The 16688-nt window shown below is 55.9% G+C and overlaps 4 protein-coding genes across 4 annotated transcripts; 1 reads left to right on the top strand and 3 right to left on the bottom strand.

The window, feature by feature from the left end:
- Positions 1-1099: 1099 nt before the first annotated feature.
- On the bottom strand, positions 1100-5922 carry GCG54_00010990 (Cytokinesis protein sepH; the record flags this gene model as incomplete). The annotated part of the gene is made up of 9 exons (XM_045410900.1): positions 1100-3043; positions 3097-3240; positions 3294-3788; positions 3838-4773; positions 4829-5270; positions 5320-5384; positions 5439-5468; positions 5527-5661; positions 5749-5922. 9 exons carry the CDS (start codon positions 5920-5922, stop codon positions 1100-1102), a joined length of 4365 nt encoding a protein of 1454 aa, XP_045267958.1.
- A 2877-nt stretch (positions 5923-8799) lies between these two features.
- Positions 8800-10645, bottom strand: GCG54_00010989 (uncharacterized protein; the record flags this gene model as incomplete). Its single annotated transcript, XM_045410899.1, has 3 exons — positions 8800-9669; positions 9722-10307; positions 10635-10645. The coding sequence occupies 3 exons, from the start codon at positions 10643-10645 to the stop codon at positions 8800-8802; spliced, it is 1467 nt and encodes a 488-aa protein (XP_045267957.1).
- Positions 10646-11690: 1045 nt separating this feature from the next.
- GCG54_00010988 (putative dihydrofolate synthetase) lies at positions 11691-14146 on the top strand (the record flags this gene model as incomplete). The annotated part of the gene is made up of 3 exons (XM_045410898.1): positions 11691-12919; positions 13200-13388; positions 13546-14146. 3 exons carry the CDS (start codon positions 11691-11693, stop codon positions 14144-14146), a joined length of 2019 nt encoding a protein of 672 aa, XP_045267956.1.
- A 40-nt stretch (positions 14147-14186) lies between these two features.
- Positions 14187-15306, bottom strand: GCG54_00010987 (uncharacterized protein; the record flags this gene model as incomplete). Its single annotated transcript, XM_045410897.1, has 2 exons — positions 14187-14668; positions 14736-15306. 2 exons carry the CDS (start codon positions 15304-15306, stop codon positions 14187-14189), a joined length of 1053 nt encoding a protein of 350 aa, XP_045267955.1.
- Positions 15307-16688: the final 1382 nt, after the last annotated feature.

Genomic DNA, 16688 nt, shown 5'->3' with positions numbered 1-16688 from the left:
ATAACACGCCATATGTTGTATAAAAACGTTGCGATGGAAGTAAAAGACGACCCATACCAGAGTGTCTCACTCTGGCTCAGGCTCGGTCTGGAAGACAACAGCCAGGCATCCTACAGATATTTCGCATGATCTTACCGGATTTCGTCCTGTATTAAACCCCATCAGTACGGCTAAAAGTTCTCAGAATACCGGAAAATACTCTAGATACCGGCAAATACCAGCAGAGGGCATCAGCTCGGCTGACATCCATACTCCAGGACAGTATACAATCACAGACTTGCACCATTCAACCTGCATAAGCGAATCGGTACGCAGGCTGGAATTCTCAAAAGGGATGTAAACTTGGCGAGAATCAGCAGTCTCTAGAGAAACAGACAGCAACAATTGGTTCCCTCATCGTCGTCTGGATTCTCATACTCCGGGACCCAGTCTCAAGCACATGGGCGAGTGATACACAGGATACCGTGCGTGGATGAACATGCTCCATTCACCTCCACGACATCGGCACACAAAGCTCCAGTGTATTCTTTCCGAATCCCTTCCCAGTCACAAGCAACAACACCAACACCAATCCAAGAAACATATAGAGGCGCAGAACCAGAGCAACTTGGAAAAGCTGCCCAAACATACAATTGCTTGCTATATAACTTGCGTCTACGCGCCCCTCGTGAGGAAAAGCACGACAAGACCGGTGCTGACTGTTATTGCACCCCTCTCCCGAGGCAAGCTTCTTTATATGCCCCCTCCAAGCAACGACATAATCATGGCAAACAATGGGTCCTCGTCACGTCAAAAAAGCGTTCAACATGAAAAGACAACATTCCTGTCTTCATCCTCATGTTTTTACCCACAAGCCCGTCGTTTCGTTTGCCCAACCCCTTACTTTCCCTCCCCTACCAACGAAAAATCAAACGTAGTATAAGAGGGGAATGAATGCTCTATGCCAATGGAGTTTTGCTCTCGAAACACTGTTTCCCAACCTTGCGAGGGGGTTACGCTTCTGGACCCTCGCAAATGCAGAACAAAAAATACAAAGAGAAGAATCGCGAGCCTAGTAGGCTTTTGTGTGTGTGTTTATGTGTACATGGGTTGTGGTGGTCTATGGCCACTTGACGTCGGAACTGGGAGCCCGACTCCGCCTCTTCCCGCTCGCGCTTGCTGATGGAGCAGGCGACGCAGCCGGCGCGGACACCGCTGACGGATTCCTGCTGAAGTTCTCCTTGTTCGACATCGAGCTCTCTGACCGTATCAGCGGGGGCTGCCCCGACGAGCTTGAGCTGGTCGGCCGTGCGAATGAGTGGCGCGGTAACCTGCTCTTCCCCCCAGATGATCCGTTAGGTATGGGCATGCCCGCCGAGACATCGCCGCTGACCCTCCTAGGGATGCCCGTTATGCCGTCTCTGCTCCGCGGTCGGTAGAGAATGGCTTCTCGCTCCTGAACCGCGGTCCGTCGTGGGCTAGCCGCCACTTCAATGAAAGGCCCCCCAGAAGGCATTTGTGATAGTCGCGGGTGGCGTGAGTGAGATTGCGTAGGCGTTGCGGGCATCGACATGGCTGAGTGTAGTCCTGGAGGAGTATACGAAGACTTCCTCCTGGGTCCGGACCCAGAACGCCGAGAAGCCACAGAGCCGGATGAGCCTTTTCTTTCGGATGGCATATCGTACAATTCGCTGTCGTTGTGCGACTTGACCAACTCTGACGCAAGGTTGCGCACCAGCACAGCAGAATCCTTCTCTGCCAGAGTCTGAATGGCATCGAACAGAGATCGTACCTGCTTGATGTTCAGAGAGCTGCTGCCGTTGCCCATGCCGAGCATTTCTGAGTCGCATGCGTCCATTATGTTGCGGACGAGACGGAGCAGGTTGAGTCGGACAACCGCCTTCTTGTGCCCCAATCTCTGACCAATACCAGCAAACATTTCTGGCTTTGCGAGAGAGCCAGCAATCGAAGGGCTCAACCTCAGAAGCTTTAAAAGGGGTTCCAAGAGGTTGGCGTCAAACGAATTGAGCTTATTTGTGTGGAAGCAGGCGACGATTGCGTCTGTGAACTTCCCATCGACAAGGTGGTTTTCGACCTTGGCAGTCTCCTCCTGGAGCCAGATGAAGATGGCGTCCAAAGCTGTTACCTGCCAGTATTGGTCTGCCAAGAGAGACACGTAGAAGTCCAAGCCCTTGTTTTGCCACAAGTACCTGCGACCCTTGATTCCTGAATGGGCCATGTCGCAGAGAATAGGAAGGGCAAACTCCTTTGGCGGACGGTCGGTCTGCATGATCTTCATCAGCAGGGGAATGATACCGCCAACGGCGGCATCTTCTTGTCGTTCCTTGCTAAGGCGACATAGGTTAAAGAGAGTATTTAAGACCTGATTGCAGATCTCTCGGAAGTGGCTATGCCCCTTCTTCATGCTATAGCTGAGAACGTCAATCAGGAAGTCGATTGCATCCGCCGTGTGCAGCGTTTCTATCGTCGTGGAAAGCATCGACAGGTTCTTGATGAACTTGAGCATCGTGATTTGGTGGTTGGGTGTCATTCGTCGCAAGTCTTTCAGTACGCTTTTCAGCACCTGACGATCAGCTACGACCTCCTTGACGTAGTTCTCGGCCTGGGAGAAAAGGTAGAAAATGTTGACGATGCGGCCCTCGATGAGTTCAGAGAGCTCATCTTCTCCCTCCTCATCGAGTACCCTGTGGAGCACGAGGGCAAGGGGATAAAGAATCTTGCTTCTGGAAAAGATTCTGCAAAAGTCGTTCTTTGGTGTTGGCCCCTGGAGCTCGAAGACGTTCCAGATGCCGTTGACACCGATCAGCACCAGATCCCGTGCATCATCAAAGTCTTCGTCTAGGAATTCAACGAGAACGTTGAGACCTCCGGCACTGACGAACATCTGTAGGGTAAGGGTGGATGTCTGGTACATTTGGCGAACAAAGGCAGCTGCCTCCAGTCTGATCTCGTTGGAATACTGTCTCGCTGAGAATTTGGTGATGATGGGGATGCCACCAACGAAGCACAGATTCTCCTGAATCTCAACGTCGTCCAAAATGATCTGACCTCATGTTAGAAACCTTTAGACGTCACGTCTTTTCAATGACAACTCACAGTATTGACGACTTTCAAGAGCGCCAGAATCATTTGTTGTCTGCTCTTGACTGTGCAAGGCTCGAGAATCTCAAGGATTGGCAACAAGCCATGCGCACTGAGAATCAGGTCCTTGACGTCCCCGTTCTCCCATAATAATGCGAACTGCAGCCAGGGTTAGCACTTAGCCTCTTTGAATGATAGTGAGCCAGTCGTACCAGGTCTTCAGATAGATCGCTCAGCCGCTCCTCGCCCTCAGACGTCTTGAGTGATCGTACAAGCTCCTCCACCTTCTCGGCGAGTCTCGCGTGCCTGTCCCTCGCAATATTCGCTTCAAGGTCCATTTCATCCCAACCGGGGTCCATGGACGCAAAGGGGTCGTCTTCGTCCTCCTCATCTCCCAACCAGGAGTTGTTCGATAGCTTCGACAATAACATGAGGCCACCATCTTCGGAACCTCGGTCGCTTTCTTCCCGCTCGGTAACCGCATCCTCGGGACCGAAAATGTCAGAAAAGTCTTCGTCGCCCTCGTCCTCGGCGAACTTTTGGATCTCAATGGAAGAACGGGTTCTTCGCATGGGTCGATCTGGTAGCACGGACGGACGCAGCTTCTGGCCAGTTGGCCGTCTTGAGCTCCCTGGCAGTGGCGATTGTGTCGACCGAGGTAGACTTGTGAGATCTGACGGGTGAAACAGTTGAGGCGAATCAACTTGCTGTTGCGTGTTAACTAGGCTTGCATCAACAGTTCCAAATGCAACATACCTTCTTGACAAAGGGGTTCAACTTGTTGTCGTTGAAAACCGTATCATTGTCAAAGAAAAGATCAGAGTAGTCATCCACGTTTTGCTCCCGATACGCCAGGTCAGGCGGCGCGGGGATCTCAAACTTGCTGGGGCCGAGCTGCTGTTTGCTGGGAGACTTGGGCCGAGATGAATTTCTTGAATGCTTCCGAGGGCTAGACTTGGGCGGGGACTGCAGCTTCATCGGGTCTGCATATTTGTCGCTCTTTTTGCGGGGCGTAGGGCGAATCGTCTGCTCCTGGTAGTCAATGTCGTTGAACCTCGGCCCCTTGATGGTTAGAAGCTCGCCCTCAAAGTCGTCATCGTAACTCTCGGAGTCGTTCCGTGAATCCGTAATGGAAGCAAATGCCTTGAGCTTATCAGCAGACAGCAGCCCGCCAAAGTTATCCTGCGGCTTCAGGTGGGGCAAGTGTAGCGCGCTCGGCGAGATGGCTGTCGCGAAGTCGTTGTCCCAGTTGTCATCGTCTAGTCGCAGGTCAACATGCTTCCCCTCATTGGCAGCCCCCAACAGCCGGTGATGCTCACCTGCAAGCTCAGGAGACCTGAATGCCTCGGGGGTTCGTCTCGGTTTCGCAAGGGCCAGCGGTCCTTTGGGTTGTGTGATCAGGTTCGGCCGGAGCGGTTCGTTGGCGCTGTATCTCGACCCGGGATGTCCTTGCAGTCCGGGAACCCCGCTGTCGGAACCGGTGGAAGCCCTAAGTGAGGTCTCGGACGACTTCAAAGCCTTGTTCCACTGCTTGACTTCCTCCACGGCTTGGCTGAAATTAGCTGGCGCCTTTGAGACGGGCGCGTCGCTCCTTCGACACCCGATGATCCATGCGTGTCGCAGAAGCTTTTTGGCCGTCACTCTGAGGTTTGGGTCTTTCTGGAAGCATTGCATCAAAAAGTCTCGCGAGGCCTGCCAAATGTCAGCTACAACGGCAAACCCTTTTGCTCAGAAAGGGGGCACCAACCGGAGAGATGCCCTCAGGTAATGGCGGGTGGTCATCGTTGACGATTGCAAACAGTGCGGGCATGGCAGCCAGGTTGTGATACGGTGGTCTTCCTTGCAGCAGTTCGATAACGGTGCATCCCACGCTCCAGATATCAGATGCAGGACTGGCGCCAGAGAGCTGAATGATTTCAGGCGCCATCCAGTACGGCGTTCCCACGACTTGTGCCTCCTTGTCTTGCCCACCAGCAAGCGTGCTAGTCGACACTCCAAAGTCTGCAAGCTTGACCTTTCCGTCCTTGGTGGTGAGAATGTTGGCGCCTTTGATATCGCGATGGATGACACCCTGATCGTGCAGGTACTGTAGTCCTTGCAAGACTTGGGTCGTGTAGACGCCAACCAGATTCTCAGGGAATTTGCCGTAAGACTTGCAGATCGAATGGAGAGAGCCGTTCTCGCAGTACCTACATCCTGTATCAGCCATGTTAGGAGCAAAATGAGGGCCGAACTCACTCAAGGATGATGTTGAGGCAGTCCGCCGACTTGACGAAGCCGATGTACTTGACAATGTTGTCATGCTGAGTCGAAAGTCAGCCTATACACCCCACAACGAAGTTCTCAGGAATACCTACATGCAAGTTCTTCAAAAGATCGATTTCAGACTGGGAAAGTCAGTCTCCATGCACCGTGTAGAGACAATGAGTCCGTGGCTGTCCATACCTCAATCATGCGCAGCTCGCTCTTTGGCAGGTCTGCAAGCTTGATCTGCTTGACCGCGACGGCCTCGCCCGTCCCCCAATTGAAGGCCTTGTAGACGGACCCGAAAGCTCCCTTTCCAAGACACTCTCCCAAACGCTGCAGTCGGTTCTCGTTAGCCGCATTGCCCCACGGTGTAAGCTCCTTCCAAGCCCACTTGGAGCCTCGTCAGGCTGGTGTACGCACATAGTCCTTCAATCCTGGGTCCTGCAACGCCGAGCTCTCTTTCGGACCAGACCTTTCCTTCCGCGGGGTTCCTGGGCCCCTCTCGCGCGATGCCACCACGGCTGCCCTGCCGTTCACATGGTACTGCCGTTCAACAGAGGAGGAGCCCGACGAGGGAGGCGAAGGGTTCGGCATGGCTGACGTCAAGGCGACCTGGCCTACCAGGGCTATGTCGCGGGGTCGAGATCAAAGGCTCGGTATGATGCCCGGGGTGGGCGGAGGAAGTTTCGCGGAAAGTTGTGGGACTTCCGGCTCGAAAATCGGCGGGGGAAGGCTGTGTCGTGATCTCTCAGCTGCAGCGGTTACGGCGTGGTTGTGAGGGCGCGCGACACATTGCCCAGCAGCAGGACGGCATCCCAATCGGTGCACCCCAAGACAATTCGGCTCCCTCTGTATTGTTTCTCGTTCGGTTGGTCTCGTCACAGCAGTTTCGTAAAATCCATGTGAGATTTCAACGGGTGTTCGACGGGGAGGGCGAAAGAAGAAGCCGGGTCGGGTCGGGTCGAATCTCGAGGCGAAAGCAGTGCGCAGCAGGCGTGGAATCTCCAAATATCGACACAACAGACGCACGCAGGCAGAAACCCCCAAGTCGTAGTTAGCCAGCCAACCTCAAGGCTTCCCTCGGTTCTGCAGGCAAGGGTGCAAGGAGAAGCTCGGCAATCTCTCTGGTCGTTTCTTCTCGTTTCACGTTGTGTGGTCGTTGACGGTCGTTCGGTTCGGTGGGCGGTGCGGCGGTGCGGCGGTGGAGGGGTTCTCTCGATCGGTCAACAACACACCCCAGCGTCCAACAGTAAACGAGCGGAATGGGTGGGGGGTTGTCTGTCAGACGAAAGGGTAAAAAAAGGTGCGATGAAAGGAAAAGGAAAATAAAATCTAGAAGACGTTCCGTGCCGGGGCCAGGACGAGAAGAGAGAACAGACGAAACCTTTCCACTCGACTGACTGAGACGAGGAAGGGGACACAGAAAAATCGAAGACACTTTGCTGGCTGAGGACGGGACGCCTGAGAGACAGAGCGAGCGAGAAAGATTTAACTGGGCTGAACCGGCATTGGGGTGCTCCAAAAAGATCAATGGACCAAGGCCCTTCGCTGTCAGGTCGCAAGGGCAGCAGCAATGACAATGATGCGTGGGTGCCCTGCGCTGCTGAGAGGGAACCACTCTTCGCGGCGCTTGTGCCACCTCTCGCACCCGCCGCCGTCGCTATCACACCCACTACCCCCTGTGCCTACAGGGGCCCCCGGCCTACCAACACACCAACACGCCAAGTGGACAGCCTTGGGGCTTCCCTCTTGGGGGCCTTGGGAACGGGCTCAGCTGCCCTGCGCTGCCCGCCGTGAGGGGCGAGCGGGGTGACTTCCATTTCCATTCCATCTCTCCAAATCCTTCCAGGGCCACCCGGTCGAGAGGCCAGCCCAGCACCATGTGGTGGCCAGGCATTTGAGGTGCGCCTACTTTTAGTGAACGAACGCTGGGCAGACGCGCTAAGCACCAGGGCCACCACGCGCTAGAAGCTCTAGACGCACCCGCTAGAGCCATCCGACCTGAACTGGAAACAAAAGAACAGACTCCTTCCGGTCCATCGTCACTTTTGTCATTGCGGAACTTCTCACCTCACCTTTGGCCGTGAGCACTTCGTAAAGTGAATACATCTGTCAATGTACCTTGCCTTAGATGCGCACGCATTCCACACTGCCTGAGGCTTCCCCAGACTTTTTCCAATTCCACAAAGAAGACCATCCCCAGCTCGGACACACCAAAAACGTCACACTCGGCCGAGCGCCCGTCCTGCACATTCCATCGACTTGCTTGTCCATTGACACATGAGAAGTCTGGCTCAGAAGCTTGGAGTGGGCTCGTCACATCGCATCACACATCACATCGAGAAAGTCAACAGTCAACAGGGCCCTGCGCGGTTATATCGGCCGCCCGTTGCTCAGGTTGCATGGTGACAATGTGTCTCGTCTAAAAAGGTCAACAAACCCTCCCCTGCCTGCCAACGGCCGAATACAGCGGTTTACCTACCCCTACCTCTCCTCTCAAGCTTTCCCACCCCTCCCCGAGTCCCTGTCCTCCATCCAATCCCCATGTCCAAAGCCGGGCCACCGATTGACCCTCTCATTACGTCTCTTCGAGTCGCCCTTGTGCTTCCCCAAGGTCACCAAGCGATTCGAACAAGGGGGAGTTAGACACTAGGGGCGCCGCCCAAGAGAAGTGATCAGCATCTAGCACGGCAAGAGAAAAAACACACGGAGGCTAGCCCCCAGATTGTGACATGTGAGTGGCCAGCCCGGCGACCTGCATCAGCCTAAACCAACGACGTGAACGTCTCGTGAAAGCCCAGGAACCAAGGCACTCTAACAGTACAGGCTAAATAGCAGCCAGCACGGGTTGCATATGCTGCCTCGATCGATGGGATGGATAGCTTGTTGACATATACCTAGAAATGCAGAGGAAAATGGTTCAAGATACATTCCTCTGCACTGCCCTGATTCCATGGGACGTGGCCCACATCATCGTATGGATCGACCGTCAGACGAAGTATCGCTGCTGATCAGGACCTCGACAAATGTCACGTCGAACTCAGATCTTACCATTCTCCTAAACTCAGCTGTTTCGTTCGCCATTAATCAACTTGATCTCAACATGCCCACGACGGAAATCACAACATTGAGTTGGTCAACTGTGAGTTAGAGAACAGCCACCGGCTGCTTCACCATTTTATTCTCTCATCATAATCCGGGCTCTCTTGAACCCGTCACGCCATCGCGAGCCTCCCGTAGGACAAAGACGCCTCTTCGCGCCGAACAAATACACATAGTATACAGCCCGCCCATGCCGTTGCATCGCGCCGGGGACCCCATCATGTCCGCATTCGCGCCCATATCCCTTTAGACTCCAACCAATTCTGAAAATAAAAAAAGAGTCCGTCGCAAGAGCCGCTGGACCCGCCTGTCGCTTTTGTTTTTTTGACGTGAAAACTGATTATGAAGATCAAGTATAGCCCCCTTTTTCTAAGATTCTTCGGGCAAAGTCCTGCTGAGACCAGCGCCCGCCCACCACTCATCAGGAATGTCTTCCCTTCGGGCTAGGTTCCGCATGATCATTTGCATTCCATGAAGAGCGTTATCGTTCGGCGTGTGACTATGACTCGTTGGAGCCGAATCGCCATCGGCGTCTGCGGCAGCTCCTCGAGACTCCTCGCTCGAATCCCTCGCAATGCGATCCAGAGCACCCGTTGGTGGGGTCAGATCACGTGTCGCATTGCGATAATGTCGAGCAAGTTCAAGGCGTCGACGATGCCGCATTTCGATTGCGTCCCGGTCAGTGAAGGGCCGGTCCGCCCGAACGAATGAAATCCTGCTCGGGTCATTGGCATCCAAATCGGCCACAAATCGCCGATGCCTCGACGGGTAGTTCATCGTCCAGTGGTCGGGCCATCCCCTTCCCATGTGAAGATCTTCCTGTCCCTCGCTATCAGAGCCGTCAACTCCGGACTCGCAGGGTTGCTCCAGAGACTCTTCGGCCATTTCAGGTCCGGTGAGAGAAGTGCGAGATGATGCGCCGGCGCTCTGTGATTGAGACGCAGATGCCGACGCCGATGCCGAAGCAAATGACGATCCGGCACTGGGAGGCTGAGGATCCGGGGTTAATGTGGTGAGGAGCGTGTCCCACACGCCATCTTCGTCTGGGCTGAGGCTCCTGTTTCGGTCCCCGAGACCGTCTGCGGTGGGGTTTTCGCCCAAATGACCGAAGCGACGACGGACATAGCGGAAGGGTTGCGACTCACTGCGCGATTCTTCACGCAAAGAACGGCCAGATGCTCTGGCTGAGGTTGAGTGTTCCGGACTTCTATCAAATCGAGCAGCGACAGGAGGGGCAGGCTGCAGCGTGTCAGCACAGCAATTCAGTCATGTGTTCGACAAGCAGACCGACCATGGACATTCGAGCAACAACCTGAGCGCGGTGTCTCCGCCTCTCGACGGGATCTGTGATGATATCCATCGATGGCCTATCATGCTCGCCAAATGCGCTGTTATACTGGCGAGAAATCTCCTCCCATATGGAGCGACCTTCTTCGGCAGAAGGGGGACTGGGAATTCTCCGGGGCGGCTGAGGCACGTTTTCCAGAGCCCAGCGCTCGCCAAAGAGCGACATCAGTTGTGCCTCTCTGGAGTCGCCGCGACTGCGCACCTCGCGCAAAGCCTCGCGCAACTCGGTACTTTCCGCGGACGGCGCCGAACGATCCGCGTCGCTGGGCGGAGTGGTCCGCGGGGGTGGTGCGGCGTAGGCCTCGGGAGGAGGGGGATGACCCGACTCAATCCATGGGTACCGGTGCCGTGGAATCGGCTCGGGGCCAGGAGTGGGGAAGTTGTCGCGAAGCAAGGCGGCGCGGCGACGGAAGGGGCGAGCATCGACGTTGCGTCGGCTTCGGCGAATGACAGAGCGAGGCTGGCGCGCAGAGGCCGACTTATCACCAAGCTTGGATGGCAGGTCGGACTCGACAGGGGCAACGAAGAGTCTGCAGATGGGGAAGTTGCAAGATTAGCGGGGGATGCGAAGGCAGAGTGGGATGAGACCCCCGGGTACAGCGATGGGAATTGCATAGTGTCTCGGTATCGACGAAATCGAGGCGTCCATCATGCGGCCGGGAATTCGAGATCAAGGAAACGCGGACGGTATTGGTGGTGTGATAGGCAAGAGACGAGACGGGATTCAACGAAGGCATTGGAGTGGATTGATGCGGCGGACGCGACTGATGGGCGGGCTGAAATTGAGCCAACGTCCGACCAGGCGCGGCGCAACGGCAACGCAGCGCAAGCGGGCAGCGCAGGGGGGAAAGACTTACGGGAGTCCCATCTTGAGCAACGACGCGCAATAATATCAACGACCAAAGGCGGAAGGAATGAATGGCAGGTGGCGAGTCGCAGGATTAGATGGAGCGACTGTCGTCGTTGATGGAAATGGAGCCGTGGTCGCGATGGTTTCGCGATGCGCGAAGCGGTGCTAAAAGGCTTCGTTTTCGTGGGGCGGGCGGGCGGAATGGGGGATGGAGACAGGGACGGGGACGGGTTTGAGTGAGAGGAGACTGGACTGGAGAGGCGAAAGGGAAGGGAAGGGGGAAAAAAGACGAAAGGCCAGCATCTTTGGGGAATAGCCGCTTTACTTTCTTTTCTGTGAGTGGCTGGCCACCGTTCTGCAGCAGCCCCTGTGGCGCCCACTCTTGAAAGCAGGTCATCTTTGCCCAATCACGGCCACCCCTCGGCGAATGGTGGAGAGCGGAAAGCTTGGATCAGGTGTGGCTGGGAAGCTTGTCGCCCCGTTGACTGGCTGCAGCTGCCGCGTGCACCTCGCAACCGATCGCCCTTTCCGTTAGTTACTGCTACGGCAATTTGCTGTAAGATAAGGTAAGCGGCACCAACAGACACCTGCCAGCCCGGCACCTGGCCCAGCGCTCATGCGGGTGTTGCTGCTGGGCTGGGCTGGGCGGCCTGTTCCCGTCGTGCTTTCCACGCGTGGGCTTCCCGCACCGCATTCACGTAGGTTCGACCCAATGGCGGAAGGTTCGGGTCGGTCTGACTGGACGGTATCGTCCACAGCATCCATCCAGGTAGGTGGTCGCCGGATGCGACTCCAGGACCCTGAAAATCCAAGACCCGTCCATCACCAGTGAGCTCCAGTGACTCACTCCCAGGCAGAGGAGCCACTCTGAGGAATTTGGATCCGTTGCCGGGCTACCTACCGCCCCTGTCTGCTGGCTTCCGTCCGTTCGGCTCCAGAGCCGAGATACTATCGGCGATTTATTCGTACCCTCATGGCCCGCGCCTAAAGCTTCGGTTTCAAAGTACCGAAATCCCCGCCAAGCTCCCCAAACCCCAGACCTGACCTAGGAGCGAACTGCAACATGGCCATGAAGGGCATCAGCCTCGGCCTCCACCGCATCTCGAGGGCTCTCGAGGGCGCACCCCAGAAGTGGGATGCCATCCACGTCGCCGGTACCAATGGAAAGGGCTCGACTTGCACCTACCTGTCGGCTCTATGCAAATCCTTCGGTATTTCAAACGGCCTCTTTACCTCGCCTTACCTCGTTGAGCCCCGCGACGCCATCAAGATCAATGGTGCGCCCGTACAGCAGGATGTCTACAACGACGTGAGACACAAGATTCTGGACGACGAACAAGCACGGCTGGCCCAGGACTCTTCGCAAGAGCAACTTTCCATTTTTGAAGTGACGACTCTCATTGCCTTTGGCGTTTTCACGCACGCCGATGTGCAAATGGGCATCGTCGAGGTCGGCCTCGGCGGACGACTCGACTCGACCAACGTCCTCAAGCGCAAAAAGGTTACCGTCATCACAAAGATCGGTCTCGATCACCAGGCCTTTCTCGGCAACACGTTGCCAGAGATCGCAAAGGAGAAGGCCGGCATCATGATGTCTGGCGTGCCCTGCGTCGTCGACGGCAGCAATCCGCCCGAAGTCCTCGAGGTCTTCCGGAAGCATGCCGAAAGCGTGTCCGCGCCGTTGCACCTCACCACCAACCAGACCGGTCTGCTGGAAACGCTCTACCGGTCTGAGCTAATGCCGCACCAAGCCCAGAACATGGCTTGCGCCATTACGGCTTTCCAGCTTGCGTATCCCGACTTGAAACTTTCGGCCGAGCAAGCCCTGCCAATCTTGAAGGACGTCAGTCATCTAGGCCGATTATCGTGGCTGGACGTGAGCAAGAAGCACCCCGCACGTCAGGGCAAGCCTGTTCTTATTGATGGTGCACACAATCCGCAGTCTGCGGAAACGCTCTCCACATATGTCGAGCGGCGTCTGCGAGTTGCGAATAAGCCTGTGACTTGGATAGTGTCGGTATCTAAGCAGGACGGAAAGGACGCTGGTGGTATGCTCCGAACCCTGTTGAGGCCCGGTGACAGTGTCGCTTGTGTGCCATTTTCCCATCGGGAGACGATGCCCTGGGTTGAGCCTCTGCCTCCAGCTGCCCTACGTGACATGGCATCCGAGGCTGGTGCAAAGAAGTTGTACCTGGGTGACGAGAGCCTCGACGCTGCGATGAAGTGGGCTGTCGACAATGTCGACAATGGTCCTATTGTGGTCACTGGCAGTTTATATCTCGTTGGAGATGCGTACGGAGCTTATGATGAGATAGCTTGAGGCATCAACACAATCTAAAACAAATCTCTGAAATATTTACTTGTATCCTGCTTTGAGATGTCTGAGCTGAGCGTATTTGGCGAGAGCATCACCCCAGGTCTACCACGCATCCCATAACACTGACGGCGAAACATGCCTCTCACCGCCACACGATCACATGATCCACCAGCGCGCCCACAGTACGATCATTGCAAGCCAACTCGGTCTCATAAAAAAAAACCCGCCTTGCTCATCCCCGAAATCAACCATGAGCGCCCCAACTCATCTCATCGTTGTCTGCTGCCACGGCATCTGGACCGGCGGCCCCACCAACGGCCGAGACGAATCGGAGTGGCTCATTGCCGATTTCCAAGCCGGCGAGACGCCGACCTTCATCGAGCACATCAAGGCCGGTCTCACCGCGCTCCGGGATGATCCCGCCACGGCGCTCATATTCTCCGGGTAAGCTACCCCGGCTCCCATTCCGTCTTGGCGAAGAAAACCGCACCGAAGTTGTTGATATGGCAATGCGTCTCATTGGTCTCCTGCACCTTTTGTCTTCGGTCGCCGCATACCACTCAATAAATCATTGATAATGGAAAACTAACACCCAAGCCAGAGGCCCAACCCGCAAAGAGACGACCCTTGCGGAATCACAGAGCTACGCCAACCTCGCCTCCGCAAACGCCTACTTTGACATCTTCCCCGCACATAACGACGACTTCACATCCCGCATCCACAACGACACCCAGGCCCTCGACTCCTACCACAACGTCCTCCACTCTCTCCTCCTCTTCTGGCGCACCTATCCCGCCGCCCCCTGGCCCGCGAAGCTCACCGTGGTCAGCCACGCCTTCAAGAAGCCCCGCATCGTCGACGGCCACTGCGCCGCCATCGGGTTCCCCCTCGACCGCGTGGCGTACCTCGGCATCGACCCGCCGGGCATGCAAGCCGCGCTCGCCACCTCCTCCTCGGCTGATGGCGGTGGGGTCCAAAAGCAAGGGGCCGTCGCAGGCGTACAGCACGCCGTGGACGAATGGACAAAAGACCCGCACGGTGTCGGGCCCAGCCTGTCGCGCAAACGCCGCGCCCGCAACCCGTGGAATCTACGTGACAGACTCTTCGCAAGCGAGGAAGAGAGGAGCAGAAGCGGTGTCGTGACTAGGATAATAGACGACCACGAGGCCCTCGCGGAGGACGCCAAGAGGCCGTGGGCATGATTACATACATCCCGATTTCCAAGCCCAATTAATACCATTTTCAAATCTTTGACCTGTTCTCTGCTCCCTTCTCTGCCGCCCCATTGACGACATCCAGCAAAAACCGACACGAGTCCTCAATCATGCCCTCGCTGAACGCGTGCCCCACGCCCTCATACACAATGTTCTCAAACACGACGCCCCCGTCCACGTACCACGTCCTCGTCGCCTCCTCGAAGAAGTCCACAAACGGCTTCGCCTTGGAGTACGGCACCAGCTTGTCGTCCCCGCCCGAGCAGACGAGGAACTTCTTGCCCCTTACACGGGCGTCCAGCAGGCCCCGCAGCCGCTGCTGCTCAGCGGCCTCGGCGACCGCGGAGGTCGGCACGGGCCCGGTCCCAAAGAGAATGCCCTTCGGGTCGTGCCGCAGACAGGCCGCGACCAGGTCCGGCGGGAAGTCCCTGCTGCCCAGGAATGAAGCCCCGGCGTCCTCCGCAGAGAAGGTCGCCAGCTTCGATCTCTGCGCGCGGTCCGACATCAATGCTTCACCGGCAAACCATTAGCACCTATTCACCTTATCCCAGGCGGACTGGAGAAGAACACGACTCACCCATGTAATCAGGACACCCGATGATCACAACCCCACCCACCATCCTCTCCTCCCCGAACAGCGCCTGCCACGTGCTGTGCCCGCCCAGACTCACCCCAAGCGCGACATGCTGATCGACCCTCCACTCTCCGGCCCCGCCGCCGAGCTCGCTCTTGAGGTACCCCTCGACGACGTCCATCAGCCCGCTCGTGTCGCTGACCATGCCCGCGACCATGGCGTACATGTCCACGGCGTGCCTCTCGTTGCCGCCGCGCCAGGACTCGTTGGCCTTGTCCGAGACGAGGCGCGAGCCGTGGTTGCGCTGGTCGAACGCCACGGCGATGAGGCCCCTCTTCGTTTCCGCCGGCGACGACGACGTGTGTTGGGAGATGATGCGCGAGGCGAAGGCGCCCATGTCCTCCTTGGCGCGGCCGCGGCCGTGGTAGAGCCAGAGGACGGAGACGGCGGCCGGGCGGAGCGGTGTGAGCTCTGCAAGGCCGTAGACGTCGACGAGGAGGCCCGACATGAGGATTGTGGATTTCGAGACCGTGGGGGACCCCGCGGTGGTTTGCATTGGGTTTTGCTCCGGCATTTTTTATTTGGTCTTCTTGGTTTGGACGTTTTGATGTTACTATGATGCTACAAAGGAGAAGTTTCCGTGCGTGAGGATGAAGTTCGAGTGATGAGGTACTGATATGTATTTGTAATGATTGAGAGTGGTGTTGAGGTTGTGAGGTGTAAGTGAAGTTGTAGGTGGGGTGGAGAGCTGTTGCCGAGGTCGGGGTTGAGACGTCGGAGCTGGGACCCATTATTCCCGTGCGAGCGCCGCCGCGACCTACACGAACTGTCCCCATGCAAAACCCCGGCTGTATCACGTTTCCGAGGATACGAACAATTCAAATCAGCTTCTCTCAAATTTTGGCTCCTGTCATGTGTTCAAGGTTGGTTCCAACCTCTGGGATGATATGTTGACCACCACTTGAAAGTGTGGTGGTCTAAGTCAGACGAACAATTATGGGAATTTGCTTCGCACATCTGAGATGGCACATAAACAAAGGCAACGGTGTCGAAAACGTGGAAGATTCGTTCTAGTGCAGATATAACTTGCGTAAGTAGTCGTTAGTTTGCTGCTGAGAATAAATAGAACAGTCAATACTACAGAAAATTCTACTGAAATTCTACTCTGCGTGATGCGCAAATAAGATCGAGGAGGCTCTTGCATAGTGAGGAGTGTTATCCCGCGAAAGCCGGTTAGAAAAGCGACGAAAGACAAGAGGATAGATAAGATAAGCAAGGGAAAAAAACGAATCACCGTTTTAATTCGAGGCCCTCGCGCGTTTCGAACGAGCGCCCCCCTCAGACTCAGATTGCATCTCTAGAGAGGAACTTGTTAAGCTTCGCTTTTACCGACTGGGCCACTTGGGTGGTTTCCCTGTCGAACTGTTGAAAGCAGACCAGACGACAGTTGGCCAAGTATCCTTGGACTCGTTGCCTTGCAGGTGAGGCGGAAGCAGAGGGGGATTCTTTGTGGTTGCGAGGGAAGGGGCTGCCGGTGATGGCTGGGAAGGAACGACCGGTTCTCTCATCAACGGGCAGCTTTAGCTCTAGGCGATATCATTTCCCCCTGGCACATGGTCCGGATCATTCTGCCAGAGAAAAACAGGGCGAGAAGGTGACGAGATAGATCATCGGCTATTAAGGCCGTCCCATCGCCTTGCGCTCTTCGCGACAGATTAGCCACGACCGACTATCGAAGTTGGAAATCAAAGAACTGTCTTAGGCACACCCGTATTCTCAAAGTGAACGGATACATACCGGCAAACCAGAGTTGTGCTTTCAGCTAATGGGCTAAACGAAACCAGAGCCTCTGTCATTGCGTCCACACATCAGCCCACGTCAAACATCGCTCACGATGCCAGACCGTAACAATATTTCCAATGCGGTGAATTTAGTAAATGAGTTTCCTACTGCAAG

The sequence above is a fragment of the Colletotrichum gloeosporioides genome, assembly GCF_011800055.1.
Source record: "Colletotrichum gloeosporioides strain Lc1 chromosome Unknown consensus_17, whole genome shotgun sequence".
Lineage (NCBI taxonomy): Eukaryota > Fungi > Ascomycota > Sordariomycetes > Glomerellales > Glomerellaceae > Colletotrichum > Colletotrichum gloeosporioides.
The sequence above is the reverse complement of the archived record's forward strand: the minus strand, read 5'-3'. Positions and strand labels throughout refer to the sequence as shown.